Genomic DNA, 27782 nt, shown 5'->3' with positions numbered 1-27782 from the left:
CGAGAGAAGCAGAAAGGTCCTTTGGTGAATTAAAACAGGGGTTTCAAAGTTTTTTCCCTCCTCAAAGCCTACATAGCTTCAACTTTGGGATCATTTAGGAAAGGATAGGACTCTTTCATCAGGTCTAAAGGCTTTGTGATCCTGGGATTCATTCCTTAATTCCCCAAGTTGCCTTCTTCAGTATTGTAATATAACTTTTGTTGTTGTTGCTTCGTCATTTATTATGATTTTTTTTATTTATGCGGTGTTTCCCATCTGGGGAACTTTAAGATGAGTGGGCTTCAATTCCCAGAATTTCCTGCCCAGCATGTGAGGAATTCTGGGAGTTGAAGTCCATTCATCTGAAAGTTGACAAGTTTGAGAAAGAGAATGTATTTATGTTTTTCATACCTTGCAAAATATCTAGAGTTGCTGGGACCATTGAGGTTGCTTAAACATTGAGCAAAGAAATAAGTAACATGTAATAAGAGATTTTTTTTTTCATGAAAATTTTGTTTATTTTTTCTCCAAAGCATTATAAAAGGGTATTAACATCTAGTATCTTGATTTTGTTAATGCCGCCTGTTGTTGCTGTTACTTGCGAAGTCATGTATGACCCGTCATGACCCCATGAATAATATTCCTCCACACCTTCCTGTCCTCTACCATCCCCCAGAATCCATTTAAATCAACTCCTACTGCTTCAGTGACTCCATCCAGCCACCTCATTCATTCATTCATTTCATTCATTTATTTAGATTTGTATGCCGCCCCTCTCCGCAGACTCGGGGCAGACTCATCCTCTGTCGTCCCCTTCTTCTTTGGCTCTCAATCTTTCTCAGCATTAGGCTCTTCTCCAGTGAGTCCTTCCTTCTCATTAGGTTGCCAAAGTACAGTGATACCTTGTCTTACAAACTTAATTGGTTCTGGGACAAGGTTCTTAAGGTGAAAAGTTTGTAAGATGAAACAATGTTTCCCATAGGAATCAATGGAAAAGCGATTAATGCGTGCAAGCCCAAAATTCACCCCTTGTGCCAGCTGAAGCGCCCGTTTTTGCACTGCTGGGATTTCCCTGAGGGTCCCCTCCATGGGAAACCCCACCTCTGGACTTCTGTGTTTTTGCTGCAGGGGAATCTCAGCATCGCAAAAACAAATGCTTTGCTGGCAATGGAAGTCTGGAGGTGGGGTTTCCCAGCGAAAGAAGCATCAGTGAAATAGTAGCATCGCAAAAACACCTAAATCCTCGAAACCCCACCTCCGGACTTCTTTGTTTTTGCGATGCTGCGATTTCACTGAGGCTCCCCTCGCTGGGAAACCCCACCTCCAGACATCCGTTGCCAACGAAGCGCCCGTTTTTGCGCTGCTTGGATTCCCCTGCACCATTGCAAAGACACAGAAGTCCAGAGGTGGTGTTTCCCATGGAGGGGAGTCTCAGGGGAATCCCAGCAGCGCAAAAACGGGTGCTTTGCTGGCAACGGATGTCCAGAGGCAGGGCATCCCAGCGGCAGTGGTGGGTTTGTAAGGTGAAAATAGTTTGTCAGAAGAGACAAAGAAATCTTAAACCCTGGGTTTGAATCTCGAAAAGTTTGTAAGACGAGGCGTTTGTAAGACGAGGTATCACTATATTTGAGTTTCATTTTCAGGATCTGGCCTTCTAAAGAGCAGCCAGGATAGATCTTGTCTAGGACTGACCGATTTGATCCCCTTGCAGTTCAAGGGACTCGTAAGAGTCTTCTCCAGCACCATAGTTCAGAGGCCTCAATTCTTTGGCGCTCAGCCTTCCTTATGGTCCAAATTTCACAGCTATACATTGCAACTGGAAATACCACAGCCTTGACTTTATGCACTTTTGTTGGCAGAGTGATGTCTCTGCTTTTTAATATGCTGTCTATATTTGCCATAACTTCCCTCCCCAGGAGCATTTTTTAATTTCTTGCATTTTAAATTGAAAGGGGATCCCCTGCTTCCTGTAGGCAGCACGTTGGGCAATAATCCTCATAATCCCAAGCCATTGCATGTGTGAGCTGGAGAATATGGGGGTTGCAATCCACTGGAACCTCAGGGGTAGGCAAAGTTGGCTCTTGTATGACTTGTGGACTTCAACTCCCAGAATTCCTGAGCCAATCATGCCAGCTCAAGAATTCTGGGAGTTGAAGTCCACATGTCACACAAGAGCCAATTTTGCCTACCCCTGCACTAGATCTAGACTAGATGACAATGGCGTGGGGGAGATTCTCTTAAATATTTTAAATGTTTACAATTTTAGGGGGGGACGGAAGATAACGAGTAGGACGAAATTGCAAGGCTCCATAATGTTAGTTCAGCCGGACGCAGGAGGGTCTCTACCCCGTCCTCACCTATCCTCTCCAGATCCATCTCAACTGCCACGGTTCGTTCATGGACCGACCCGGAAACTCTCCCCTCCGGGCTGTCATAGTAAAGGCGGAACCTTCCCCTCACCAAAAGGAAGAGCAAGTTGAAGCCACGCCCTGTTTCTCAGGGTGGCGGCGTGCATTGTTGTCATAGTTGAGAAAGCGGAAGCGAAACGGGATTGGTCAATCGAATGAAGGGCGGAAGCCTGGGTAGGAGAAAGTTGGCTTGGGTTTCGAACAAAGGGACAGATTGGCTAACGAAATAACAGCAGCTGTCCAATGACGGGGCAATATGCAAATCAAAAGCGCTTCAACCAGTCGATTGTTCCGGCAAAACCCCGAAGGTAGCCAATGAGCAGTTGGATATTTAAATAAGGATTGAAATAAAAAACCCTGTTCGGCTTCGGATATCCCGTGTTTTTCGAACGTCACCAGAGTGTCATGCGAGCCAATGAGAGCCCAGTATGCAAAACAAGAACGCCCTCTTTTGTTTTTCCTTTCCTATTTTTCCGCTCTCGTGCCTCCCAAGGGTCAAGTTCCTGTAATTCTCAGCCAATAACTTTCGCGTCGCTGGGCGGCTTATGCAAATTAGGCCCTCCTCCATTACTTTTTTCTCCTCCCCCTCCGCATCCATCTTGGGAAGAGTCGGTTGTTAGACGGAAAGGCGAGCCATTAATAACATCAACGGCCGGTGAGTGCGTGTGGGAGGTAAATCAACGTAAGGATGCCCAACCGTCGTTATGGGACGGCTCGGCGCCATTTCGTAAGGGCAAAGCTGGGGGGGGGGCAGGAGGGAAAGCAGCTCCCGGTGCATCTTGGGAAGGGTGCGGTGCATTGTGGGAGGGTCCGGAGTGGAACGTTACGTTGCCTCAGTGATTCATAGGCGGAGACGGCGGGTAAGTGAGGAGAAGGAAGTGAGATCGAATCTGCGATTCCCCCAATTTGGAGCCTTTACAGGTGAGTCCCTGACACGCCCACAAATCCATTCTGGGATTTCCCCCTCCCTGAAAGTCCATATCCTGGTGAGAGAGGTAGAGAGAGGGAATTGTTGTATATCGACTGGGGTGGGCTACTGCCCGGATGGGGGGGGACGGACCCCAGTGGGGTAGCAAAAGTGGAGCTTCACCCCAGAGCTCCTAATTTGCACTGAAAGATGTTGAAAGAAAATGCATAAGCCACGCCCACAGTGTGGTAGTAAACATTTTGGTAGCCCTTCGCTGGATCTCCAGGACTACCTGGATGATATCTCTGGATTCAGCTGCGGTTCCTAATGGTTTCTGATTTCCTGTAAACTGTGCAAATGGTAATCTACGGCAGCAGTCGTAAGTCTGAAAAACAGCCCCAAATCCCTTCCCGCCGCTGCCCTTGTAACTTTAGCCACTAAACATACTGTTGTAAGTCGAGGACTTGCCTGGATTTAGCTGTGTTTCCTCAAGGTTTTGGATTCCATGGTAAAACCCACAGGGATTGGGATTGTAGCTGATCCCAGAGAGAGAGAGAGAGATCGTCCAGGTAACCCTTGATTTACAACGGGTTCGTTTAGTGCCCGTTTGAAATTACACTGGAAAAAAAAGGGACTTGGGACCATTTTCCACACTTACGACTGCTGCACAGGTTATCTTTTTATCTGATCACCGGGTTACACAGACTCAGAAACTTTTAGGAGAAAACCGTTCTAAGTTGAGAATTTAACTAGATTTAACTGCGGTTCCTAAAGATTTCCGCGTCCGTGGTAAAACCCACAGGGATTGGGACTCCAGAGAGATCACCCAGGTAGTCCTCAACTTAACAATGTTTCCTTTCATGACCATTTGAAGTTACGGGGCTGCTGAAAAAAGGGACCTGGAACCCTTTTTTCACACGAATGCTGCAGCTGGTTATTTTTAATTTTTTTAGAAACACAGAAGATTGATGGCAGAAAAAGACCTCATGCCTAGTCCATCTAGTCTGCCCTTACACTATTTCCTGTATTTTATCTTAGGATGGATATATGTTTATCCCAGGCATGTTTAAATCCAGTTACTGTGGATTTACCAACCATGTCTGCTGGAAGTTTGTTCCAAGCATCTACTACTCTTTCAGTAAAATGATATTTTCTCACGTTGCTTCTGATCTTTCCCCTAACTAACCTCAGATTGTGCCCCTTTGTTCTTGTGTCCACTTTCCTATTAAAAACACTTCACTCATGAACCTTATTTAACCCTTTAACATATTTAAATGTTTTGATCATGTCCCCCCTTTCTCTTCTGTCCTCCAGACTACACAAATTGAGTTCATTAAGTCTTTCCTGATACTTTTTATACTTAAGACCTTCCACCATTTTTGTAGCCCGTCTTTGGACCTGTTCAATTTTATCAATATCTTTTTGTAGGTGAGATCTCCAGAACTGAACACAGTACTGTATTCCAAATGTGGTCTCTTCAGCGCTCTATACAGTGGGATCACAATCTCGTGTCAGACTCAGGGCAGCAAATTCATTATTTATTATTATTATTATTTATTAGACTTGTATGCCGCCTCTCTCTGAGGACATAGAGCAGCAGATTTAACTGCTGTTGAAAAAATTATTTTATGTATTCAATTTATAGGCTGCCTGTTGCGCTATTCTGAGTGGCGGTTCTGGGCAGTTCTGCAATAAAGATCGAAGTTTAAAAACCATTATAAATTTAGGTACAATGACAAGAATTCAGTGGGACTAAAAATCAAGGGCTGGTGCAGAGCAATATGTGTGTGAGTGATGCTTTCTCATGTTTAAAATACATGAGGGATGTACAGGTAGTCGTCGACATACAAAAGTCATATAATGGCCGTTTGAAGTTATAGCGGCACTGAAAAAAAAGTGACCCAGGACAGTTTTTCATACTTACGAGGATGTACTTGAAGCATCTTCGTGGGCATCTGATCAAAATTCAAATGCCTAGCAACTGGTTCGTATTTATGATCGCTACGGTGTTGGACGGTCATGCAACTTTTTGACAAGTAAGGCTAGTGGGAAAAACCAAATTCACTTAACCACCGTATTTGTTGATCGATTGATTGATTGATTAGATTTCTGTGCTGCCCCTCTCCGAAGACTCAGAGCAGCTTACAACACATTAAAAAATAGTAAATTGCAATGGTGTTAATCCAATTATATTAAAATTAAATAGCTATCTAAAATCCCAAATATTAAAATCAATCAAACCCATTCATACAGCAATCATACAAACATTCGTTGGCCATGGGCCAAGATCTAAGCGGCCCAAGCCTGACGACATAAATGATCTTAAGATTCTTCCGAAAGGCAAGAAGGGTACAGGCAGTATGAATCTCCGGGGGGAGCTGATTCCAGAGGGCCCCCCCCCGCAAGAGAAGGCTCTTCCCCAAACGACATTGTCTAGTTGACGGGACCTGGAGACTGACTCTGTGGGACCGAACCATTCGCTGGTATTCAACTAAGTGAACAACTGCAATGGTGTGCAAGAAATGTCATAAAATGGCAAAGCTGACTTAATGACTGTCTCACTTAGCAACATACGGTTTTTGGGCTCAGTTGTGATCGTAAGCCGAGGGAGCACCTGTAATATGTTTCTGTAACAAAGAGAATGTGCAGTGTCAATACATTTTGAGAAAAATACAGCAATAAAACATGAAATATGAAATGCAATGGTAAAATGTAATTAATGTGTATTTGGTGATCCAAAGAGGTGCCCTGCCTGCATCATGGCTGAAATTCAGGTTCTGACAGGTTCTGCAGAACCAGTTGTGGAAATTTTGAGTAGTTTAGAGCAGTGTTTCCCAACCTTGGCCACTTGAAGATATCTGGACTTCAACTCCCAGAATTCCCCAGCCAGCATTTCATATTTCATGTTTTATTGCTGTATTTTTCTCAAAATGTATTGACACTGCACATTCTCTTTGTTATAGAAACGTATTACAGGTGCTCCCTCGGCTTACGATCACAACTGAGCCCAAAAACCATATGTTGCTAAGTGAGACGGTCATTAACCAGCAAACACCACCTCTGGCTGGTCCCAGAGTGGGGAGGGAATGGGGATTTTGCAGTATCCTTCCCCCAGGAGTGGGATGGGAATGGGGATTTTGCAGTAGCAATGCCCACAGAACCGGTAGGGAAAATTTTTGAATTTTGGTCTGCATGTATATCCATCAGTAATCAACCACGAAGCTTTACCTGACTGATTCCTTCCCTGGTTTCCAAATTCTAGGCAGTACTGTATTATTCCATCATGATTGTTTTGCCACCCGGGTTAACAGAAGATGAGGAGGCTCTACAGAAGAAATTTGCCAAACTCAAGAAAAAGGTGAGCTTGTTCACCTTGAGGGTGAAATTATTCTTATAAGTACAGGTAGTTTTTGACAACAATTGGTTTAGTGAAGTTACAACAGCATTGGGGGGGGGATGATTGATGATCGTTTTTCACACAACTGTTTGCAGCATCCCTGTGCTCGACGTCAGAAGTCTTTAAACTTGGCAACTTTAAGACTTGTGGACTTCAACTCCCAGAATTCTCCAGCCAGCAATGCTGACTGGAGAATTCTGGGAGTTGAAGTCCATAAGTCTTAAAGTTGCCAGGTTAGGGGACCCCTAGTCCATGTGATTGAAATTTTAGCATTTGGCAACTGGCTGGTATTTATGACACTTGCAGTGTTCTGGGTGTGTGTGGGGGTGTTGTGTAATCCACCCATTGCCACCTTCTGACAGACAAAGTCAGTGCGGATGCCAGATTCTCTTTTAACAACTGCAGTGATTTGTTTAATAATGGCGGCAAGACAAGTCATAAGATAAAACAACTGTCCCGCTTAGCCACAGAAATTTTGGTTTCAAATTGTGGCAATTTAAGTTGAGGGCTATCTATGCAGATCAAAGGATTTGAATATCATCCAAACTTTTAGTATGTTAGGAAGGACTAGTAGAAAGTTCATTTTTTGGGAAGGAAGGGATACTGGTCTATGTATATCTTTCAGTAACTTAATTTTCCCCCCACTTCTTCCCATCCAGAAAAAAGCCCTCATGGCGTTAAAAAAGCAACAGGGTTCAACTAGTCAGGCTACCCAGGGAGGAATTAAACGATGTAAGTCGGACTTTTGTGAAAAGATGGGCTGTTTATGAGGGAAGGGCCCTCCTGCCAATATTGCCCATTTGGGGACAGTAGTTTTTGTCTTTCTTCCCTGTGTCCAGCCATCTCAGATCAGCCGGTAGTCGACACGGCGACAGCCACAGAACAAGCCAAGATGCTGGTGAAAACGGGGGCCATCAGTGCTATTAAGGTTGAGAACAAGAACTCGGGATTCAAACGCTCTTGGACTCGGAAGGTGAAGCCAAAAGTAAGCTGGGTTAATGCAAGGAGGTGCAGGAGAAGCCTTCTAATGTAGGAGTGGTTCATTCTGGGAAACCTTTTAAGACCTGCAGACTTCAATTCCCAGACCAGGGAAGTATTAATACCACTCTACTACGCCCTGGTCAGACCACATCTGGAGTACTGCATCCAGTTCTGGTCACCACACTTCAAAAGAGACATTGAAACTCTGGAGAAGGTGCAGAAAAGAGAAACCAAAATGATTAGGGGACTTGAAACCAAGACTTAACGAAGAGAGATTACGGGAACTGGGCATGGATAGCCTAGAGAAAAGGAAGGGCAAAGGGGACATGATAGCTGTATGCAGGTATATGAGGGGTTGCCACAGAGAGGAGGGGGCCACTCTATTCTCCAGAGCACCAGAGGGCCGGATGAGGAACAATGGCTGGAAGCTGACCAAGGAGAGATTCAACCTAGAAGTAAGGAAGAACTTCCTGACGGTCAGAGCGATCAACCAGTGGAACAACCTGCCTGCAGAGGTTGTGAACTCCCCAACTCTGGACACTTTCAAGAGAGGATTGGACTGCCATTTGGCTGTGGTGCTTTAGGATTCCTGCTCAGGCAGGGGGTTGGACTTGATGATCTGCATCAGAGGTCTTCAAACTTGGCAACTTGAAGACTTGTGGACTTCAACTCCCAGAATTCTCCAGCCAGCTTTGCTATGCTATGCTGGCTGGAGAATTCTGGGAGTTGAAGTCCACAAGTCTTCAAGTTGCCAAGTTTGAAGACCTCTGATCTGCATGGTCCCTTTCAACTCTAACAATAAATAAGTAAGTAAGTAAGTAAGTAAGTAAGTAAGTAAGTAAGTAAGTAAGTAAGTAAGTAAGTAAATAAATAAATTCCCCAGCCAGCATGGCTCCTCCTCAAGAGGCAACTGGACTTTACTGTTTTTTTTTTCTATGAAGACATTTTGCTTCTCACCCAGGAAGCTTCTTCAGCTTCTTCAGATGGTGGGGAATGGAAGGATTTATACTCCTTGCAGACAGCTGGTCATTTGCATTCTTTTAGCGAGCCATTAAGGTCACCTGGAGGTTTATCTGTGTCCTCAGGATCACCTAAGCAGTGCAAATGGACGCTGGGACTGCTGAAAGGGACTGTGTTATAGAATGGACATAGGTGATGCTGTATCCCACCCTCCCTCTGTTGAGAGAGGGCTGTTCAGTTTTGACATAGATGGCCTCTTTGACCCCTCTTTGAAACATGCAATCTTCTCTGTCCAAAATGTGGACTTTGCTGTCTTCAAAAGAGTGGCCTTTGTCTTTTAAATGCAGGGGGAGGAATATGATGTCATCAACAGATAAATTCCCTGTGTCCACAACACAGTCCTTTCAACAGTTCCAAGAAGGCTCCATACCCATTTGCACCATTCAGGTGTCCCTGAGGATCCGGATAAATTTCCAGGTGGCCTCAACAACAAGAATGCAAATGACCAGCGGTCTGCAAAAAGTATGAACCCTTCCATTCCCCAGTCAAAAGCGGAAGTAGTTTCTTGGATGAGAAGTGAAATGTCTTCAAAGAAAAACTCAAGAAAGTTCAGTTGCCTCTTGTCAAAAAGCACCTTTGGGACAAGCATGACCTGGATGACTGAGAATCTCCATATATACCTAGTGGGTCGGGGTTGCTTTTAGCTTGCTTTTTAATACCTGTTTGTTTTTAGGAGACCAAGAAGGGATCTGCCCCAACTTACCAGCCTTTTCAGCGCAGCGTCTCAGCTGATGACGATTCCCGAGAGGTAACTGAGATACAATTCTCTAATTAGGGTGGGAATTTGGGAAATTTTTAACTGGATTAATTATTCTTGTCCCCATAGTTACCACTCGTAAACATTTTTTTTAGTTTTAACTTTTAAAATCTTTTTAAAAATCCACTGCTTTATATTTCAACGTTTTATCGCATACTGCTCAAGGGCCCCTCCTGGAGTGAGGTGCGCGGCTCAGAAATGTGAAATGTAAATAAGGAAACAAACCTTGCCAGATGGTGGCATACAAAGATTACAGCGCTAGACGTGGCCCCTTGAGGGATCTCCACCCATCTTTCACGAAAGAGCAAATAACATTGATTGGCCTCGTGGAGGGAACTGGGAGAACTTTTTAATCCTTTCAAAACAGGATTAAAAAAAAATCTTGGAATAGACTGATAGAGTGGAAATAGACAGTGTGGAAGTGCATTGTGGGAAATAGCTAGTCAATATTTCCAAGAAAGTTGCCCAATCCTCTTAGGATGAAATGAACGCTGGGAAAACATTATTCAGTTTTCAGCTAGCCACACATTCTTCATCCCCTCCTCATCTTTAGATTTTTCTTAAACCCCAAAATTACAGTGGTACCTCTACTTAAGAACGCCTCTACTTAAGAACTTTTCTAGATAAGAACCAGGTGTTCAAGATTTTTTTGCCTATTCTTAAGAACCATTTTCTACTTAACCCGAGCCCGGAAAAAAATTCCCAGGAAAATTGAGAGCAGCATGAAGGCCCGGCCAGTTTCCTCCATTCCCCCTGGGTTTCTCTCTCTGGCACAGTGTATGGGAGGCAATCTCGTGCTGGGTGTATGGGAGGCGCATGCTCCTCCTCGCCGCCTCAGTCCCTCTTTTTTTTTAACGCTTAAAGTTTTGGGTTTTTTTTTATTCCCCTCACCTCACCTGCTTCCTTCGGCAGCAACTGTTCTCCTCCTCTTCCTCCTCCTCCTCCCACCCAAATTCCGAGCTTTTATTCCTTTCCTATTGGGTTTGCACACATTATTTGCTTTTACATTGATTCCTATGGGAAAAATTGCTTCTTCTTACAAATTTTTCTACTTAAGAACCTGGTCACGGAACAAATTAAGTTTGTAAGTAGAGGTACCACTCTGTTCAAATTTTAAAAAATTAGATTACATCCTGCTCAGAAGTAGTATTTACTTACTTCCCCTGTCAGTTCACAAACATGACTCTCTGCACTTACACACCTGTGCACCACCTCCTGCGCATGTGCTTTATTTGTGTGCACGCCTTCTGTTGCGTGCACCTGGCCTCAAATATGTGGCTAACTAGGACAGCATTCTCTGTGAGTGAACAGGACCCACAGTACTGCTACTGGTTCACCCAAACCGGTCCAATCCAGCTAAATACCATCTCTGATCCCGCTTTTTTTTTAAACAATTCAAGGCAGGGCATCTACAGGTATTCCTCGCTTAGCAACCATGATTGAGGTCAGCAACTCTTTTGCTAAGTATTGTGGTCACTCTGAAAAATGACTGCACCAGACTTTGAATGTAATTTCACACTTAATAAGCCATTTTTAAAAATATTTCTTTTTAGGCCCGGCGCCCCCAAAGGAAGTATCTGTATGAGAGGTTGGTTCCATTCATGCCATCGTTATTCATTTTTATTCTTTTATTAATTGCATTTATACATCATCCATCTCTCCAATAAGATGACTTTTATGTACCATTAGGATAACTTCTGATATTGCCAGCTTTGACAAGCAGAATCTGTTCAGTCACTGGAGGAATCCAGCTGATAAAGGGTGCATTAACTGAGGTATTTTTGTGTTGAGGCACAACCATCACTGTTTAGTGTAACTGTCTCACTTTGGTGGTTTTAGTTGGAAATAAACAGGTCAACAGGTTCCTTGATGTGAAAAGAAATATCTACCTATAAGTTAAGGAATTGGGAGCTTAGGAACTGTTTCTGTTGGTTATTTTTTCCACACGATGCATACTTCCAACACTAACATTGGAGGTGCAGAATTTTTTTATTGTTGCTCTTTGCAAATCACGAAAGATTCAGATTTCATGCAGACCACTCAGGTCTCAACAAAGCTGGATATTTTCTGGACTTTAGTTCTGATGTGCAAAGTACCACTATGTATGTAGGTGAAAAACTATCCCATAATTGTTATTTTACAAATGACAACTTGTCATTACAAACAACCACTCTAAAACAGTGGTCTCTAACTTGGCAACTTTAAGACCTGTCGACTTCAATTTCCTATCCTGTGCCTCGGAGCTTTGATTTGGGGAAGTAGACGCCGAGTGTTCTCTCATTCACTAACTGCTTCTCCATAGTCAGCCACCTCTGGTGAATCAATTCTCTTCCTTCCATGCTCTCCCCTAGCTTTGTGAGCTCCAGCGATAGCCTGCGAGAGCCAGAGAAAGAGCCAGAAGAAGTCAGAGATCCAGACAAAGAATCCGATCAGAGTGAAAGTCTGCATGGGCACGAGAGGGAAAATGACCGGGATCGTAGCCGGGACAGGAGTAGGGACCGGGACAGAGATCGAGACAGAGACCGGGACAGAGACCGAGATCGAGACAGAGACCGAGATCGAGGGCGTGAGCGAGAACGGGACAGAGAAGGCAATCGCCGTAAGAAATATTTGGTTCTTCTGGAGGGCAGTGTTAACAGGCTGAGTTACTTCAAAACAATTTCCTTTTATTGCTTCTCCACTGTAGACAGAAATCTTGCCGGACTAAAGCAAAGTACTTGCATCATTAAAGATGTACAGGTAGTCCTTGACGTGTTCTGCCAACTCCTGGCACGAGCCTTCAATTATATGTAAAAGTAGCAAAAACAGACACACACACACAGGACAAGGCGACAATAGATTCTTTATCCAAAGAAAAATAGAAGAAAAAACCCTCTTTTGAATTCCAAGGGCTCACTTGTAAAAACAAACAAACTTGAATGCAGTGAAATAACCAAAAAAACAAACTCAAGTCCATTAATCAGTAGCTGTGAATTGGTCACAGCTACTCCTCTTCAGACGTTGTAAACTCACTATGATTTATGGTCAGAGTCCTGAAATCCAAACACAAGGTCCTGGGAAAATCCAGAACGGCAATGCAAGCTCCACAAGTACGATCAGATTATCTTCCACACTGCGAGGGCGGCAAACTGCCCATTTAACAGCAGCCCTAATTACTTGAACCTATTATCTCCTGTAATACCTCCGAAGCTGTTCTATGCATAGCTCTACGCATGTATGGGTCTATCACAGCTTCCTCATCAGAGTCTATCGAAGATAAGGAAGATGATGACTGGCTTCTTTCTGGGCTGCCTGCCAGGCCCCACTCTGAAGGTCCCATCTCACAGTCACTCCCTTCTTCAGAGGATAATTCGCTGCCCGAAGCTGTCGGCAGCAAAACAGGCCTGTGACATTTGGATGTTTCACCCACATCCACCCCCACAGTCCTTGGGGCAGGAGCTGGGGCAGAGCTAACCACAACATGAACGTAGAACCACAATTGAGCTTAAAATTTCTGTCGCTAAGCGAGACAGCTGTTAAGTGAGTTTTGCTCGATTTTACAAGCTTTCTTTTGCCACGGATTGTTAAGTGAATCACTGCAGTTGTTAGGTTAGTAATCCGGTTGTTAAGTGAACCTGGCTTCCCCATCAACTTTGCTTGTCGGAAGGTTGCCAAAGGTAATCACTAGTGTTGGGCGAACTGAACTTGCATAGTTCGGGCCCGTGCCGAACTTTGCGGGGTTCTGCATACCAAACCTGGACTTTTCCAGAAGTCCGTGTTCAGGTTTGGCATTCACTCGAACACCGCGGAGGGGGAGGTGGGGAGGGCTCTGAGGCTCAAGCCGCCGACTCGGTTTGGGGGGGGCAGGAGGGGGCCACTCCAAACCCGGGGCCTCACCCCCCCCCCCCAGTGCTTCGCCTCCTGCCAGGCAAGAGGGCTCGAGAGGCAGGTTCTGCTGGCTGGCTATTCAGGATCCTGGGCGGCAGCTTCAAGCGGGTGGTGGGTAGGAGGGGGAGGCGGGCAGGGTTCTGACTCAGAGCCCTCCCCGCCTCCTGCCCACTGCCCGCTTGGAGCTGCCAACCGGGATCCTGAAGCGCTGGGGGGATGTGTCAAGCTCCATCAAGCGGGCGATGGCCCAGAGCCAGCGAAACGAGAGAACTAAGGCCAGGGATTTTCGGTGGCTCCCGGCCATCGCCCGTTTGATGGAGCCTAATACCCCCCCCCTCCAGCACTTCGCCTCCTACCGGGCCAGAGGAGTTGGGGTACAGGTTCGGCGAACCTACCCGAACTCCAATGTCAAGTTCGTCCATACCCGCCGAACCCGAACTTCAACAGGTTTGCCCAACATTAGTAATCACGTAACCCCGGGACACTGCAACCGTCATAAATAAGAACCGGTTACTGTACAAGACCATTTCAGGTGCCAGACTGCATTCCAAAAATTGGGTTTGACTTTTCTGCAAGTATATATGGAAATCACTTTTTTTATAAAAAGTACCTGCATATAAATAATAAGTTGACTCTAAAACTTTTAACCAATTCATAGATGAGCCTATTGTGGCTTTTAAAGCATACAAGAATTTTCAACAGTCAGCTTATCTGTGAGTGGCGTGTTTTTCACAATATTTTGGTAAAAAATTGAAGGGTTGGCTTATTCACGAATGGGTTTATACATGAGTCTATATGGAATAAGATTCTGCAGGAGAAAAGAGAAGACGACATTCTGTGTGGTTTGCAGAATGTTGGCAGAACCAAAATAACAAACTATTTTTCAACCACTTCTCCCGCCTCCTTTTTCATTATCCAGGATCGGATTCTAACCCCGAGGGACGTCACGAACGCAAAGGGAACACGGTGTACGTGTCTGGGGCAAATATGAATGAGGCCATGTTGACCACGGCTTTCTCGGCCTTCGGGAAGATCATTGACCTCTCTGTAGACAACGTCCGCAAGTGAGTGCTGGGACGAACCTTGGCAGGGTCTTCAAGAAATGTCCAAATGATGTCCTCAGTAGAAATTTGCATGGAAATGAATCCTGCCAAACAACTCACCCATTAAGCTGTTGGTCTTGAGCACCGAGCTTGGCAGTTTGGTTGCAAACGTTTTGTCACCATTCAAGGAGGCGTTGTCAGTGCGCTCCGAATTGTGCTTGTCTGTCAGAGCACTGGCCTTTAAATACCTTTTTATGTGATGTGAATTAGTGTGGATATTGTTTGTCTGATTACTTTTGAGTCGTGGTCTGACTTCTTATTCTTTGATGGGTTGGCTGTTGTTACCGTGGCATGGTCTTTGGTTTTAAGTACTGTCTGTGTGACATAAATTAGTGTTCTTCGTTAAGAACATAAGAGCCATGCTGAATCAGGCCAAAGCCCATCAAGTCCAACATTTTGTGTCACACAGTGGCCCACCAATTGTCCATGGGGATCTTGAGCAGAAAGAGGAGGTAAAACTTTCCCTTGACCCCCAACAAATGATACCCAAGGGAATCCTGCTTGCCTCAACCAACATAGAGGCAGCACTTGGACATCCGTTCAACTACTATTGTTCAGCTACTATTGAGTCATGGTCTGGTTTTGGTCACACAGACGGTACTTAAAACCAAAGTGTCAACGTTCCAAGTAATGTACCCATTGAAAGCAGAACTCTGAGGCAGGTAGATTCCTCAAAGAACATATTGGCTACCTCATATTGGCACAACTGGTGAAAACCGACTGAATATTGCTGTGATTTTCACCTAATTAAAAAAATGAATGTTCCCCTTCCTCCCCAGTTATCCGTCTCATTGTCCAATGGAGGTGCCGATGGGTTGCTTGGTTAATTTGTTACTCTTCCACCTGTTGAAATGTCCTTGGTACCCACAGGAAAACATTTTAGTTTTGACTACAAAACTCCAGCTAACTATTTTTCTCCCTTCCTGTCTTGTGGCAACCCAGAAGCCATAACGAAGCCTCAGCCAGGTTCGCTTCAGGGTTGACACAAAACCATGCCTCGGTGACAACAGCCAGCCCATCACACTTCTGAAGCCAGCCCATGACTCAGAGATAGCAAAAGAAACAACATCCACACTAATTGGCATCACATAAAAAGATATTTAAAGGCCAGTGCTCTGACAGACAAGCACAATTCATAACACACTGATGATGCCTCCTTAGAAACATAGAAGACTGACGGCAGAAAAAGACCTCATGGTCCATCTAGTCTGCCCTTATACTATTTTCTGTGTTTTATCTTAGGATGGATATATGTTTATCCCAGGCATGTTTAAATTCAGTTACTGTGGATTTACCAACCACGTCTGCTGGAAGTTTGTTCCAAGGATCTACTACTCTTTCAGTGAAATAATATTTTCTCACGTTGCTTTTGATCTTTCCCCCAACTAACTTCAGATGGTGTCCCTTCTGTCCTCCAGACTATACAGATTGAGTTCATTAAGTCTTTCCTGATACGTTTTATGCTTAAGACCTTCTACCATTCTTGTAGCCTGTCTTTGGACCCGTTCAATTTTGTCAATATCTTTTTGTAGGTGAGGTCTCCAGAACTGAACACAGTATTCCAAATGTGGTCTCACCAGCGCTCTATATAAGGGGATCACAATCTCCCTCTTCCTGCTTGTTATACCTCTAGCTATGCAGCCAAGCATCCTACTTGCTTTTCCTACTGTCCGACCACACTGCTCACCCATTTTGAGACTGTCAGAAATCACTACCCCTAAATCCTTCTCTTCTTGAATGGTGGTAAAACATTTGTAACCATATTGCTGAGCTAAGACCAACAGTCCAGCTACCAACCCATCTCTCCTTAATTAAATACAGGTAATCCTCAACTTAGGACCGCATCTGAACCCTTATATTTCCATCGCTAAGCAAGACGGCTGTTAAGCAAATTTATGACCTTTCCTGCCAGAATTGTTAAATGAATCACTGCTGTTCTTAAGTTAGTAATCCAGTTGTTAGGTGACTCTGGCTTCCTCGTTGAGTTTGCTTGTCGGAAGGTCTCAAAAGGTGATCACATGACCCTGGGGCACTGCAACCATCCCCAATACATGCCAGTTGCCAAGTATGCAAATTTTAATCACATGGCCATGGGGATGTTAGAATGGTGGTAAGCATGAAAAGCTTGCTAAAAAATTGGCTGTAAGTCGAAGGCTACCTGTAAATAGTGACAGTCTTCAAGATGGCTACCTCATTTCCGTTACCTCAGAATATCCAATAACAATACAGATATCCAAAAGTTTATTCCCTCATGCTAGATGATCAATTAAATCTCAAATCTTAATTTCACAAAGATGGTTAAGTCATGGCTTGCTGAACTTTGATTTTACTGAATAAACTTACAGATCTGTTTTTTGGGGAATGGGCAGATAGGAAGAATGATCTTTATGATCCTTGTGAGACCACATTTGGAGTACCGTGTTCAATTCTGGAGACCTCACCTACAAAAAGATATTGACAAAATTGAACGGGTCCAAAGACGGGCTACAAGAATGGTGGAAGGTCTTAAGCATAAAACGTATCAGGAAAGACTTCATGAACTCAATCTGTATAGTCTGGAGGACAAGGGAAAGGGGGGACATGATCGAAACATTTAAATATATTAAAGGGTTAAATAAGGTTCAGGAGGGAAGTGTTTTTAATAGGAAAGTGAACACAGGAACAAGGGGACACAATCTGAAGTTAGTTGGGGGAATGATCAAAGGCAACATGAGAAAATATTATTTTACTGAAAGAGTAGTAGATCCTTGGAACAAACTTCCAGCAAACGTGGTTGGTAAATCCACAGTAACTGAATTTAAACATGCCTGGGATAAACATATATCCATCCTAAGATAAAATACAGTAATACCTCATGATACGAACTTAATTGGTGCAAGGAGGAGGTTCGTAAGACGAAAGGTTCGTAAGACGAAACATTGTTTCCCATAGGAAACAATGTAAAGTCTATTAATCTGTGCAACAACAAAAAAACCCCCGCAAAAAAAACGCTGCCGCCCGGCTGTCACTTTTAAAACGGGGGGGGGGGGGGGGGGGGGGGAGCAGCTGCCACAGCCGCCGGCTTCCCGCCGCTCGCCCGCCCAGGATGCTGACCTGCTGCCTCACGGGGAAGCCGGGCAAGAGCGATCTTCTGCCGGCCATGGGCGAGCGGCGGGGAGTCGCCCATGGCCGGCAGAAGATCGCTCTTGCCCGGCTTCCCCGTGAGGCTTCCCCCCTCCTCGCCCGCCGCCCCGCCCGTCCAGAATGCTGACCTGATGCTTCGCGGGGAAGCCGGGCAAGAGCGATCTTCTGCCGGCCATGGGCGAGCGGCGGGGAGTCGCCCATGGCCGGCAGAAGATCGCTCTTGCCCGGCTTCCCCATGAGGCTTCCCCCCTCCTCGCCCGCCGCCCGCCCGTCCAGAATGCTGACCTGATGCCTCGCGGGGAAGCCGGGCAAGAGCGATCTTCTGCCGGCCATGGGCGAGCGGCGGGGAGTTGCCCATGGCCGGCAGAAGATCGCTCTTGCCCGGCTTCACCGCGAGGCATCAGGTCAGCAAGAGCGATCTTCTGCCGGCCATTGGCGACTCCCCGCCGCTCGCCCATGGCCGGCAGAAGATCGTTCTTGCCTGGCTTCCCCGCGAGGCTTCCCCCCCCCCCCACCGCCGCCGCCCGCTGGCTGCGAGCACTCTGCCAGGCGGCCAAGAAGCATTCAGGGCGAAGTGACGTGGAGGAATGGGGAGCTGAAACCGGGCAGTTTCAGCTTTCCATCCCTTCACGTCACTTCGCCGCTAAATCGTGTGGCAGCAAACATGCTTTGGTGTTTTGGCTGGGGTAGAGAAGTAGGACCTTCCTAACTCCCTCCCCCCCAGCCAAAACCGCAAAGCCTGTTTGCTGCCACACGATTTAGCCAGGACAGGAGCAAAGTGACGTGGAGGAATGGGGAGCTGAAACCGGGCGGTTTCAGCTTTCTATCCCTTCACGTCACTTCGCCGCTAAATCGTGTGGCAGCAAACATGCTTTGGGGTTTTGGCTGGGGGGGAGGGAGTTAGGAAGGTCCTACTTCTCCCTCCAGCCAAAACCCCAAAGCCTGTTTACTGCCACACGATTTAGCCAGGACAGGAGCGAAGTTTGGGTTTGGCGTTTGGCTTCGGGAGATGGCTGGGAAGACGCGCGGCTCTTTTAAAAGGTCACAGCCGGGCTGGGGGGCTTCCCAGCAACCCCCCCAGCCCGGCTGTGACCTTTTAAAACAGCCACGCGGCTTCCCAGCCATCTCCCGAAGCCAAATGCCAAACCCAAACTTCCGCGTTTGGCGGCTGCTGGAAACACCCCCAGCCCGGCTGTCACCTTTTAAAACAGCCGCGCGGCTTTCCAGCAGCCTTCAAACGCATTGTTCTCCGGACCCCGCCCGCTCAGCCCGGCTGCTGGATTCAAAGTGCTGGGGTGGGGGGGCTGTCGGGACAAGGAGCGAGGGGGCTGCGAAGGGGCGCGCGCGGCAGAGCTCCGGCAGAGGAGCCGCGCACAAAGGCCGAGGCGAGGCTGAGCAGGAGGCGAAGCCAACCAGCGAGGCAGTGGGCTGGGAGCCGCAGGCGAAAGGAGCTCGGGCATTGTTCTCCGGACCCCGCCTGGGGGCTGAGCGGGCGGGGTCCGGAGAACAATGCCTGGCGCCGCGCTCCGATGCCCGAGCTCCTTTCGCCTGCGGCTCCCAGCCCACCGCCTCGCTGGTTGGCTTCTCCTCCTGCTCAGCCTCGCCTCGGCCTTTGTGGGCGGCTTGTCCCGACAGCCCCCCTACCCCAGCACTTTGAATCCAGCAGCTTCTGCTGGATACGGGCGGTGGGTGGGACGAGTGGCGTGGAAGCCAGGGGCTTGGGAGCTCGCCCCGCCCACCGCCCGTATCCAGCAGAAGCGGCGGGATTCAAAGTGCTGGGGTGGGGGGTGTCCCGACAGCCCCCCCCACCCCAGCATTTTGAATCCAGCAGCTTCTGCTGGATACGGGCGGTGGGTGGGACGAGTGGCGTGGAAGCCAGGGGCTTGGGAGCTCGCCCCGCCCACCGCCCGTATCCAGCAGAAGCGGCAGGATTCAAACTGCTGGGGTGGGGGGTGTCCCAGACCTGCTGCCTTTTCCCGCGCCCGCCGCCGGCCCGATCCTGCGCCTCCTGCTTCCCCCCCCAGCCAAAAATATAAAGGGGTCTCCGGAGGCAGACCGTCTTTGTGTTTTTCACTGGGAGGGGGGAGCAGGAGGACCTTCCTGACTCCCTCCCCCAACGCCGGACCTCCTGCCCTCCCTCCCAGCCAAAAATCCAAAGCGGCCTCCCGAACGTTTTCCATCTTACGAACCTGCCACCGCCGCCGAGAAGCCCCGCCACCCGGCTGTCACCTTTAAAACAGCCGGGGGGCTTCCCAGCAGCTTCCCGAAGCCGAACGCCAAACCCGAACTTCCGGCTTCGGCTTCCGGGAAGCCCCCCGGCTGTTTTAAAAGGTGACAGCTGGGCTGCGGGGCTTCCCAGCAGCCTCCTGAACGCCGAACCCGGAAGTTCGGGTTTGGCGTTCGTAAGACGAAAAAAGTTCATAAGAAGAGGCAAAAATTTTCTGAACCCCGGGTTCGTATCTCGGGTTGTTTGTAAGACGAGGGGTTCGTATCTTGAGGTACCACTGTACAGGAAATAGTATAAGGGCAGACTAGATGGACCATGAGGTCTTTTTCTGCCGCCAGTCTTCTATGTTTCTATCCAAAATTGAGGAATCTTTTCAAGTTTCACTTTGGCAGTCATAGGAAGAGGATAGCATCATTTAAAAAATAATAATCTTGAAGGGAACTGATTATTTCTCTTCATTCCCCCCTCCTTCCGGCAATATGTTGGCTGGAAAACTTTGGGAGTTGTAATCCACCCATCTTAAAAACTGTGATCGAAAAACACCACTGGGTGAAATAACGCAAGTAATGGCTATTAATTTCAGATTAAATTTTTAGTACACAAAATGTTATCCTTTTTTTTAACCGGAAGGTGTGGGGATGATTATATATTTGCATTAATCTTATTTTACTTGCTGAAAAAAGTGAATTCCCAGGTTCTTAAAGACCAAAACGTCAGGAGGGTATATGCACTGAAGACCCAAGTCAGTGGTTGTTGTTGGAGTCAAAAAATCCCTTCTCCTTCCCTTCCTCTTGTTTCTTTTTCCATTAAGGTCAGAGGAACAGATTGGTAACTTTGACTCACATTGACCCTGGTTCCTCGCTAAATGGTGCCTGGTGCCACTGAGCACTTAGCCACATGGGGCCTTTCCCATCCTCCCCCATCCCTGCTTCCCCATTAACTCTTCTTTATTTTCCCCCCACTCGCAGTTGTGCTTTTGTGACCTATGACAAGATTGAATCAGCAGATCAAGCTACTGCTCAGGTATCCGAGAAGGGGTTTTCTTATGGGTAATGGAATGAAAATAAGAGCTGGTCTGGTCTAATAATGGTTAAGGCGCCAGGCTAAAAAACAGAAACCCATGAGTTCAAGTCCTGCCTTAGCTGTGAAAGCCAGCCGGGTGACTTGGGCTGGTCATTGTCTCAGCCCAACTCACCCTCTCAAGGGTGGTGGTTGTGAAAAAAATAGGAGGAGGAAAGTGTGTGCTGGGTATGTTTGCAGCCTTGTGTTATTTGTAAAAATGAGGGAGGGAAGAGAAGTAAAGGAAGATGGAGGGAGGGAGGAAGATAGGGAGGAAGGAAGATGAGGGGAGGATGGAGGAAAGGGGAGAGATAGGAAGGAAGATGAGGAAGAGGGAGGAAGGGAGGGAAGGAAGGAAGATGGAGGAAGGGAGCAAGGAAGGAAGATGAAGGAGGGAAGGAAGATAAAGGAAGGAAGGAATAAGCAAGGAAGGAAGATGAAGGGAGGGAAGAAGCAAGGAAGGAAGATAAAGAAGGGAGGGAGGAAAGAAGATGAAGGAGAGAGGGAGGAATTTATGAAAATTAAGGAGGGGGGAAGGAAGGAAGGGAAGATAGATGGAGGATGAATGAATGATGGAGGTGGCCTGTGTGGGGAGTGGATGAGAAGACCTCCACCCCCATGTTTCCCATCCTCTTAGTTTTTAGTCTTCATTTAATTTATCTTTATTGTAACGGTTTTTAGTCTTGATTTAATATGCTGTTTAATTTTAATGGTTTTATATTGTATTATTGCTTTGTAAGCTGGCCAGATTCGCTTCAACAGTGGGTGTATGTATTTAATAAATAAATCAGGAGGAAGGGTGCTGGAGTAACTGTTTCCCTCCATTTTCTGCTCTGCCAGGATGGCTGTATTATATCTGGAATACCCCCCCACCTCCAAACACACATTTTTTTTCTTTCCCCTCTTATTCTCTTACATTATGATGGGATGATGGATCTTGGCTTGGTTGAGTCTTATTGGCCTTTTTTTTTTTTAACCAGACAAGGAAGTCTCTTTGTGTTTTTCCAAAGTTGGTCTGAGTTGATTTGGCTGTCTTCTTCTCCTTCCAGCTCAATGGAACAGTCGTGGAAGATGTGAAGCTGATGGTCAGCATCGCTCGCAAGCAGCCCATGCTGAATGTGGCCGTCGGCAATTCCTTGTGGGGAACTTTGGGTGAGGAACTGGACATAGGCAGAAACTTAAGGAACAGGGTGCAAAGCCTCTTGAGGGCGGATGAGGATGACCAAGAAGTTCCCCGGGCCATTTTTACTGTTACCATAAAAGCAGCCCAAATAACTGTCTGTAAAGATTCTCAGTCATCCAGCTTATGGTTGTCCCAAGGGTGTTTTTTCAAGAGGCTATTGGACTTTCTTGTTTTTCCCCCTCTGAAGACATTTCGCTTCTCATCCAAGAAGCTTCTTCAGCTCTGACTGGATAGTGGAGAATGGAAGGGTTTATATCCCTTGCCGACTGCCATTCAATTGCATCCATTTATTTCATTCATTCATTCATTCATTCATTCATTCATTCATTCATTCATTCATTCGGTTTGTATGCCGCCCCTCTCCAAGGTCTCGGAGCGGCTTTTGGAAGGTCCTTGAAGCAGTTGGAGGTTTATCTGTGTCCTCCAAGTCACCCGAGTGGTGCTCCTGGTTCCTGTAGTCTGCAGTTTTTCTCTCTGGAAATCAATTCCTATTCCAACACCATTCAAAGGGTGTTCATCCCAAATTGTATAGCTAAAAGTCTGTAGAGATTCTTAGTCATCTAGGTCAGGGGTAGGCAAAGTTGGCTCTTCAATGGCATGTGGACTTCAGTTCCCAGAATTCTTGAGCTAGCATGATAGGCTCAGGAACTCTGGGAGTTGAAGTCCACAAGTCATAGAAGAGCTAACTTTGCTTACTTCTGATCTAGATCATGGTTGTCCCAAAGGTGGCTTTTCCAGAGGCAACTGGACATTCTTGTTTTTTTCTTTGAAGACCCTCTAAAAGGATGCAAATGACCATGTCAGCATCCCAATAAACATCCGAGAAATAAATCAGAGTCCAAACCATGACCTTCTTCCAAGTTCCAATTTATTAGCAGAGCCATGTGGGATATGAACTGTAGCCAAACCAATACTAACTTTCCCTACAGTTTTTCACCCAGGTTAAGATTCATCCCTGGTCCCCACACCCACGAGTTCATCACGTGGACCAGTCCGGTTCTCTCAATGTCCATGGTCCACCCTTGTACTTCCGGCTGGTGCTGAACAAAGGATGACCTTGAGTCTTCTGGAAGGAATTTGTTGTGGCTAGTATATCTTCCGCCTCATGCAACCACCCCTCCCCAATTCCCACAGTACTGTTCTACTAGTGGCAGGCCAAAGTCTTTAACTGTAATCGATGGCTTGGGCCTGATATCTGCAAGGAATATCAATCCTTCCATTCCTCCCTATCCTGTCAGGAGCTGAAGAAGCTTCTTGGATGAGAAGTGAAATATCTTCAAAAGGAAAATACCCTAAGAAAATCCAGTTGCCTCCTGAAAAAAAATCACCTTTGGGACAACCATGACTTGGATGACGGAGACTCTCTACAGACTTTCAGCCCAAATAATCTTTTCTGTTCATGCACTTAAAGTGCCATTTTATATTGTGCCTGCTTGTGCTTAAAAATCTTAAAACGGGAATGGATTAAACAAAGATGCCTAGGTCACAAACACCACTAGGATTTGGCATCAGAGGTTCCCACGATCAAGTCCCTCCCAAAATAGTTCTGCATCCCAAAATATTGGGTGGGGGAGGAGGGGAGGGTCTTATGCTACAGGCTTTCCCTGGTTTTGCTTTTTGGGGAGGTAAAGCCAGAAGTGGGATAAGCCGAAAGTTATTTATCTTTCACTAGGATCGCTGATGTGTTCCATCGTTTCCTTTTTTTCAGCTGTGATAAATGCCATCAATGGTTCTCATCGAGACAAGCGATCCCAGGTCATCTACAAAGAGGAAAATTTCTGAAGCGTAGGAACACCTGATTCTCCCCTCCCCCTCCCAACCCTCTCTCCGCCTTTTCATTTTAAAGATTCAAATAAATATTGGCTTTTAAAAAAAAAACACGTTTTGAACCATGCTAATTTCCGTTTTAGGAGCAAGGCTTTGGAAAGCATTGTGTCCTCTTTGGTGTGTTTAACACAAAGCTTGAACCTCAAGGCTTTCCCCAAGTTGGGAGGCAGACCGGTTCTATAAATATAGTGTGTGTGTATCTAAAAGAAAATAGAGATGGAATGTAAATACTCAAGTTTTTTTCTAAATGCGGTTTAGCCACAGAAAATTAATTAATTAATTAATTAATTAATTAATTAGATTTGTATGCCGCCCCTCTCCGTAGACTCGGGGCGGCTAACAACAATAATAAGGCAATATAAACAAATCTAATATTTAAGTTTAAATTAAATTAAAAAACCCTAATTTAAGAAATCAATCATACATACAGACATACCAAGCATAAATTTTATAAGCCTAGGGGAAGGGAATATCTCAATTCCCCCATGCCTGACGACAGAGGTGGGTTTTAAGGAGCTTACGAAAGGCAAGGAGGGTGGGGACAACTCTGATCTCTGGGGGGAGTTGGTTCCAGAGGGTAGGGGCTGCCACAGAGAAGGCTCTTCCCCTGGGTCCTGCCAGACGGCATTGTTTAGTTGACCCGTAGAAGGCCAACTCTGTGGCACCTAACCGGTTGCTGGGATTCGTGCGGCAGAAGGCGGTCCCGGAGATATTCTGGTCCGATGCCATGAAGAGCTTTATAGGTCATAACCAACACTTTGAATTGTGACTGGAAACCGATTGGTAACCAATGCAGACCGCAGAGCGTTGATGTGACATGGGCATATTTAGGGAAGCCCATGATTGCTCTCGCAGCTGCATTCTGCACGATCTGAAGTTTCCGAACAAAATGAAGTGATTGTTTCCATCAGATTTTTTTGCAACGGAAAGAAAGGAAGATTGAGGTAACCAGGTGAAAAAGAACACCTACTGTATTTTTCAGGGTATAAGATGCACCCTTTTCCCCCCTAAAAGAGGCTGAAAATTTGGGTGCAGCTTATACTCTAAATCAGAGGGGGGTTCCTATCGGTGCAGTCTGGAGCTGCGCACTGGTAGGAGCCCAATGATGACGTAATTTTTGGCTATTTTTTCCCCCTGGGGTTAGATGGTCTTTCCATGTCAAAAAAAAGCCCACCCACCTGCCCTTGCATTAATGCTAACCTTTATCCTTCATTCTAAGCACAACTGAAGCTTCTCAACTGTGTTTCGGCTTGTAATGTGATCCTGAGCATGCACGGAAGTAAAATTGTGCGGTGGAACATGCGCGGATGCGCATTGGTAGCAAAATTTAACTGGGACCCACCCCTGCTCTGAATGTAGCTTTTTTGAAGCTTTTTTTCCCCCTCCAGTCCTAATAAGGTGCTCACCATCTTAACCGGTTTGCAGACTTTTTCATTGTCACTCTCTCCGAAAAAGGTTTTTTCTAGCCCTAAATTTTTGCAGGCTTTTTTTTCATTGCTACTTGCTCTGAATAAAGTTTTTTAAGCCCTAACTAGGGGATGACCAAACTAGGGGCACTAGCCACTAGTCCAGCAAGTCTGGAAAACAGAAAAATCAGGGAATTATCAGGGAAATCAGCGGTTTGGGAAATATCAGGGAATTAGAAACATGGAAACATAGAAGACTGACGGCAGAAAAAGATCTCATGGTCCATCTAGTCTGCCCTTATACTATTTCTTGTATTTTATCTTAGGATGGATATATATTTATCCCAGGCATGTTTAAATTCAGCTACTGTGGATCTATCTATCTATCTATCTATCTATCTATCTATCTATCTATCTATCTATCTATCTATCTATCTATCATCTATCTATCTATCTATCTATCTATCTATCTATCTATCTATCTATCTATCTATCTATCTATCTATCTATCTATCTATCTATCTATTCAATTTTTATGCCGCCCTTCTCCTTAGACACAGGGCGGCTTACAACATGTTAGCAATAGCACTTTTTAACAGAGCCATAATATTTTCTCATGTTGCTTTTGATCTTTCCCCCAACTAACTTCAGATTGTGTCCCCTTGTTCTTGTGTTCACTTTCCTATTGAAAACACTTCCCTCCTGAACCTTATTTAACCCTTTAACATATTTAGATGTTTCGATCATGTCCCCCCTTTCCCTTCTGCCCTCCAGACTATACAGATTGAGTTCATGAAGTCTTTCCCGATAGGTTTTATGCTTAAGACCTTCCACCATTCTTGTAGCCCGACTTTGGACCCATTCAATTTTATCAATATCTTTTTGTAGAGGAGGTCTCCAGAACTGAACACAGTATTCCAAATGTCATGAATCAGGGAATTTGGGAAAAAAAACGGAATAAATCAGGGGGGGAAAAACCAAACTATTAAAATGTTTAAAAGTCGGAAAAATCATGTTAAAAAACCCCCCCGGATTGTGCTGCCTGGCAGAGTCAAGCAAAAATGAGCATAACTGTGGCAACAACTTGATTCCTCAGCTACCAATATTTCTCCATGGCTTAGCCGTTTGGTACGATGTTATCTACGACCATGCCTTAACTAGATTGCAAGTTACAGGGAAATGTCAGGGGAACATCAGGGAATTTCAAAATGCTTTCTCCCTCGACACCCTGTAGCTTGAATACTTGATAGGCAGATTTTTCCCCCCTGTTTTCCTCCCCAAAAACTAAGTTGCGTCTTATACTCCAAAAAATATGACAGCTTGATAACAAAAAGCAATTTATTACCTTCAGAATTAGCCAAGCATCAAGCAAAGTTAATAATGGGGATAATATGAACATGTACATAGAAAAAGAGCAGCTGGTTTTGAATAATAAAATATAAATCACGAGGACTGCAAGAAAAGAGTAAAATTCCCATATTGAAAACTAATCCCTCAACCAAATAAATGGGGGAAGAGGATGTAAAAGACGAGGACACAGTTAGCCCTCAACTTACAACCGTTCATTTAGTGATTGTTCGAAGTTAACAACAGCAAAACGGGAGCGAGGGGGGGAGTGGGAAGAGTAACTTATGACCGTTTTCAACACTTTTGTGACAGTGGCAGCATTCCCATGATCCTATGATCAAAATTTGGTTGCTGGTTCGTACTTATGGTAGTTGCAGTGTCTTGGGGTCACACAATCCCCTTTCACAACCTTCAGACAAGCGCAAAAGCAGCGGGGAAGCCAGATTCACGTAACAACCGCGTTACTAACTTGACTACGGTGGTGATTCCCTTAACCGGTGTCAAGAAAGGTCGTAAAAGTGGGCCAAACCTCGCTTAGCAACGGAAACTTTGGGCTCGGTTAACGGAGGTAAGTCAAGGACTGCCTATAATAGATTCCTGTCAAGAGTGTTGAGAAATGCTAAGAGGAAATAGGTGGAGAAATGTTAAAATATGGATGCAGATTTTTTTTAATGGTGGGTGAGCTTTGCGATAGCATTGGGCCTGACAATTGGAAGAATCCTGTCCTTGATACAAAGCAAAGAGAATTAGTGTAAAGGGCAGAGGGAATAGCTCAGATGGGAGAGTATCTAGCAATGTACTGTAACAGACCAAGGAAGTAATGTGGGAATACACCTAAGCCAAGCCCCTCAATTTCTCAGGAAGATGAAAGTGAGGGGCGAGGGAAGTCCATTCAAACTTGCAAGATTTCTGTTTGTTCAGCTGTTCCAATAAACATTTCTCATCCTACACCCTATTCGGTTTCTTACGTTCGGTCTACCTTGTTGTTCTACCAACAGTTGCTGAGAACTCTTATGAACGCTAACAAATATTTATTTTAATTCATTGAAAGATAAAAAAGGTAATTGGTAAAGCAAATACAGGAAGTTTCTGCAAACCTGGCCCGAAGAGACGGTGACTTGAAGTCTACCTTAGCCGTGAATGTCTACTTTAGCCAGTCGCGCTCTCTCTCGGCCCAACCCACCTCACAGG

General features: G+C 45.7%; 2 protein-coding genes across 7 annotated transcripts in view; one reads left to right on the top strand and one right to left on the bottom strand.

Annotated features, from left to right (window-relative positions):
- Positions 1 to 2471, bottom strand: part of SKIC2 (SKI2 subunit of superkiller complex) — a 63572-nt gene extending 61101 nt beyond the window's left edge. Inside the window, exon 1 of the mRNA XM_070737654.1 lies at positions 2337 to 2471. Within this exon, the coding sequence (XP_070593755.1) occupies positions 2337 to 2355 (19 nt within the window). The 5' untranslated portion in view covers positions 2356 to 2471. The remainder of the gene's footprint in view (positions 1 to 2336) is intronic.
- Positions 2472 to 2835: 364 nt separating this feature from the next.
- On the top strand, positions 2836 to 23889 carry NELFE (negative elongation factor complex member E). Of its 6 annotated transcripts, none has more exons than XM_070737650.1 (11): positions 2836 to 3042; positions 6557 to 6652; positions 7351 to 7423; positions 7531 to 7664; positions 9366 to 9440; positions 11003 to 11037; positions 11801 to 12048; positions 14236 to 14380; positions 20738 to 20792; positions 21878 to 21980; positions 23720 to 23889. In XM_070737650.1, exons 2-11 carry the CDS (start codon positions 6578 to 6580, stop codon positions 23791 to 23793), a joined length of 1017 nt encoding a protein of 338 aa, XP_070593751.1. In that variant the 5' UTR covers positions 2836 to 3042; positions 6557 to 6577; the 3' UTR covers positions 23794 to 23889. The 6 variants fall into 6 exon arrangements, with proteins under 6 accessions (XP_070593751.1, XP_070593748.1, XP_070593753.1 ...); XM_070737647.1 differs by having other exon boundaries at positions 2856 to 3042; positions 7531 to 7676; XM_070737652.1 differs by having other exon boundaries at positions 2986 to 3059.
- The last annotated feature ends 3893 nt before the right edge of the window (positions 23890 to 27782 follow it).

This window comes from Erythrolamprus reginae, chromosome 2 (genome assembly GCF_031021105.1).
Source record: "Erythrolamprus reginae isolate rEryReg1 chromosome 2, rEryReg1.hap1, whole genome shotgun sequence".
In the NCBI taxonomy this organism is placed as follows: Eukaryota; Metazoa; Chordata; class Lepidosauria; order Squamata; family Dipsadidae; genus Erythrolamprus; species Erythrolamprus reginae.
The sequence above is the reverse complement of the archived record's forward strand: the minus strand, read 5'-3'. Positions and strand labels throughout refer to the sequence as shown.